At 49.7% G+C, this 3,356-nt stretch overlaps 1 protein-coding gene across 1 annotated transcript; it reads right to left on the reverse strand.

Annotated features, from left to right (window-relative positions):
• Nucleotides 1–299: 299 nt before the first annotated feature.
• Nucleotides 300–2,144, reverse strand: LOC147425702 (uncharacterized). Its single transcript, XM_086500102.1, has 3 exons — nt 1,814–2,144; nt 1,486–1,725; nt 300–538 (listed from the first exon to the last, which is right to left on the reverse strand). The coding sequence occupies exons 1-3, from the start codon at nt 2,142–2,144 to the stop codon at nt 300–302; spliced, it is 810 nt and encodes a 269-aa protein (XP_086356228.1).
• Nucleotides 2,145–3,356: the final 1,212 nt, after the last annotated feature.

Here is a 3,356-nt window from a genome sequence, read left to right on the forward strand (position 1 = left end):
TTGGCTTAGAGAATTCTTTCTCGCTACTCGCCAGCCCCCCACCTCTGCAAGTGGCCGCTACATCTCCCCTTCATGGTTACACCACCCTGCAGTCCTGCTCCGACTTGGCAGCCCTTTGTGGCTTTCCTCGCCCACTACAGTTGACTCCCCTCTGTTATCTTGCATCACCTCCTCTTGCATGCCTTCTATCGGATCTTCTTCTCACATGGCGGCCCTGCAGCCTCCCCTTACTGTTACTCTGCCCTATAGCAGCCCTTTCTCTTTCCTTCACAGATGGCGGTCTTTCCTGCTCACCACCCCTACGGTCCCCTGGGTTCGCCCTCATGATCATCACCCTTACTGTAGCATTGCCCTATAGCAGCCCTTATTGCAGCTCCTCCACATCTCTGCAAGGCGGACCCCCTCGGCTGCACCTCCTCAAGCTCTCCTCCATAGCCTTGTATGACCAGCCCCTTCGTCTCCCTAGGTCTGCAGCCCCCGCGTACCTGTAGCTGGCCACCCAACCCTTCTGCTACCCCTGCCTCACCACCTGATGGCCCTTTCCTCCAACCCAATAACGCTCCCCAGCACCTTCAACTTACCCTCGATCTTGGCGGCCTCTCCTTTACTGTAGCGCTGCCCTACAGCAGCCCATGGCGGCCCTGTGTTCTGTCCTTGGGCCCCCCCTTGATCTCCTTGCCGTCACCGCTTCTCACAAGCGAGGTCTGCACAAAACAAATCCCCTTGCCCCTCCTCATGCACCTCTGGCCGTCCTCATGCAGCCGTTACTGGCCCTGTCCCTCCACCTGGCGGCCCGGTACCTCCAGATGGCCTTGAGGTTGCCAGTTCCTTCTTCATGCAAGCTCCAGGTGGCGGCCCTTTCCTCTTCCGACTGCAGTGCGCCATCCTTCCTTCTACTGTTCGTCGACCACTGCAACCCGCTTTTTCTTTTGAATAGCTTAAAAAATCTCTTGGGCTTGGCCCCCTTGCACACGCCCGCATGCTCCAATGTCTGATGCCCAATAAAACGCGGCCCTGGCACTTCATGCCAATAGACCTCCCTTTGCCTTTTGACTTGAACGAATGGCCATGGTTGTTGGGGGATGGCCTCGTGATCAAGATTAGCACAACTACCACGAGCATCAATTAACTCAAGCCGCCACTCCTTGTCATGATAGATGCCACATGTGACACACTTCAACTTAGGACCTGTTGAACCCTGCATCAAACAAGTGCTCAAGCCTCGTGTCATCTGCTGGCAAACCTCCATGTACGAGCTTTCCCTGGGCCGACCAAAACTGGGTGCACCATCATTGCCCACCCCCTCGTTGAGCATTTATGCTCAACCATAACGTTATTTAGGTAATATATAAGTGCATAAGAAAAAAATTGATAGATATTATTTACATAAGCATGAGATAGATAGAGAGAGATATTCATCTGCTGTAGAGCCCGCCGGGTCAAATGGAAAGCCATAGGCTCTCCCAAGCATAGTGGAAACTCCACCTGGATCATAAATATGGCTTTGATCATCGTCGTCCGTCAGTAGCACATAGGCAAGTATTCCCTGCTTTGCACCTATAACTTTGTCAGCCAACCAGTCTTGTAGACCTTCATAGCACCACCCTTCAAAAAGTTGTATACATGGACCATTTCCACACCCAAAACAAACTTGCACATCCTGGAAAGACTTTGCATCACATGTCTCCCCGCCAATGGCTAGAGAGCTCTCCACAACATCATTGTCTTTGAAAAACACAACGCGTAGCAAGCGGTATAGTGTTGCTTGCATAGAAACCTTTATCAACAAATCCATCAGCAGCATGGCACCAACCTGTGGCAACTCCAACCTGTGGCAATTGATCATCCAAAGCAGACACTGGCATATCTTCACCTGTAGAGTCTTCAAGCGGTAATGGAGCAGGCACACAACCTCGCATATCCTGTATCCTTGCCATAGCTTTAGCAACCAAAACCTGCGACTCCTCATCTACATCGACCACCGGCTCATCGAATCCCCAACCATCTTCATCAAGACATTCCTCTTCAATCAGCATGGTTTGACCATCACAAGGCATGAGAGAGGGTTGTCCAACCCCCTGGTCTTTGCACATTGGCTCTTCACCTGCAACCTGCCGTTCTTTGACCCAATTATTAACATACATAACATCATAGGTCTCATACCTTGAGAAAGCAGATTCCGTTTCCCATGTGCTGTCCGTATCCAAGGCACTGCTATAGCTCGAACACAGCTCGGCTTTCTCCACAAAACTCACCAACTTTCGCACTTCAGCTCTCTTCTCCACTGCTTGTTTTTCGAAAGTCACTTGGTCAAGCACATAAGATGGTACGTGATAGGCCCCCCCTAGCACCTGTTGAGGCCTCATAGGCCCACACGGTATCATCTTTACTCTGTCATCACACCTATCCGCTACTATCACACGTGCATCAACAAAAGGTAGGATTACCTGAGGCTCTTCCCTAGCAATTGGCCTTGGCACAAATGGACTTGTCAGAACTTGCTTTGCTTGTTGCTTCTTTAAAATCTTCTTCGTCCTACTCTGTGCATAGGCTACTGCCTCCTTGTATGTGCACGGCCCATCCATCTCGACTTTATCGCGCACTTTGACATGCAAGCAGTCCACAAACTTGGTCATGTTCAAAAAAATTGCATTCTCTACAGCAGTTACCTTAACCAACTTGCTCCATATGGCCTCGAACTCCCACACGAATGCTCAAAAATCACCGTCAAGGCTTTGCTTTAGGTGGTCCATTATCTGCTTCACTTCACTCCACTGCGGGTTGGCCACATATCAGCTTAGGAATGCCACTTCCAATGTGCTCCAATCAAGCTTTTCTTCAGCCTGCAAGCTGCTCTCATACCATAGCTTTGCTTTACCATGAACCAGGAGCGGGAAAGCTTGAACCACTCCCTCTTCTCTCAATAGTGGTTAAGCCATAGGCAAGCCCCATAGGACTCCACTATTAATACCATAGCTCTCGACGGTGATGCCCCGTTAACTGCACGAAGGCAGGCGCACTGCAAGGCTGAAAAATCCCTGTTCTACTTACTCACAGGCAATTAATAATACCAACCATTTGTAGCTAGCTTGAGGACCTCCCTTCTTGAGCAAGAAAAGAGAAACCTTGAGCTCTGATACCAATGTAGCGGAAATTAGCATGAACATAGTGGGCATTTCATTAGGATAGATTCCTAATGAGAATTACAAGAGTGCTTGGGTGGAGAGAGCAACAAAAAGCACAACACCTAGTTAGATAGCATCGACAATACTTTCAAAAGAGAGAGAAATTAAGCTATTGACAACAGTTGAGGACCGGATTTTCATGGAGCAAGTCCCCCCTCCAAAAGGCTTTGT

Source organism: Adiantum capillus-veneris, chromosome 25, assembly GCF_014529385.1.
Source record: "Adiantum capillus-veneris isolate H3 chromosome 25, ASM1452938v2, whole genome shotgun sequence".
NCBI lineage: Eukaryota > Viridiplantae > Streptophyta > Polypodiopsida > Polypodiales > Pteridaceae > Adiantum > Adiantum capillus-veneris.

Bases quoted from the DNA above. Each gene is read 5' to 3' on its own strand.
- LOC147425702 (XM_086500102.1), bottom strand. From the start codon at position 2,144: ATGTATGTTAATAATTGGGTCAAAGAACGGCAGGTTGCAGGTGAAGAG. The intron at 1,726-1,813 runs GTTGGTGCCATG...TGTTTTTCAAAG, and splicing joins ACAGGTTGGAGTTGCCACAG to ACAATGATGTTGTGGAGAGC. The intron at 539-1,485 runs GTGGAGTTTCCA...GTTGGAGGAAAG, and splicing joins AAGCCATATTTATGATCCAG to GGCCATCAGGTGGTGAGGCA.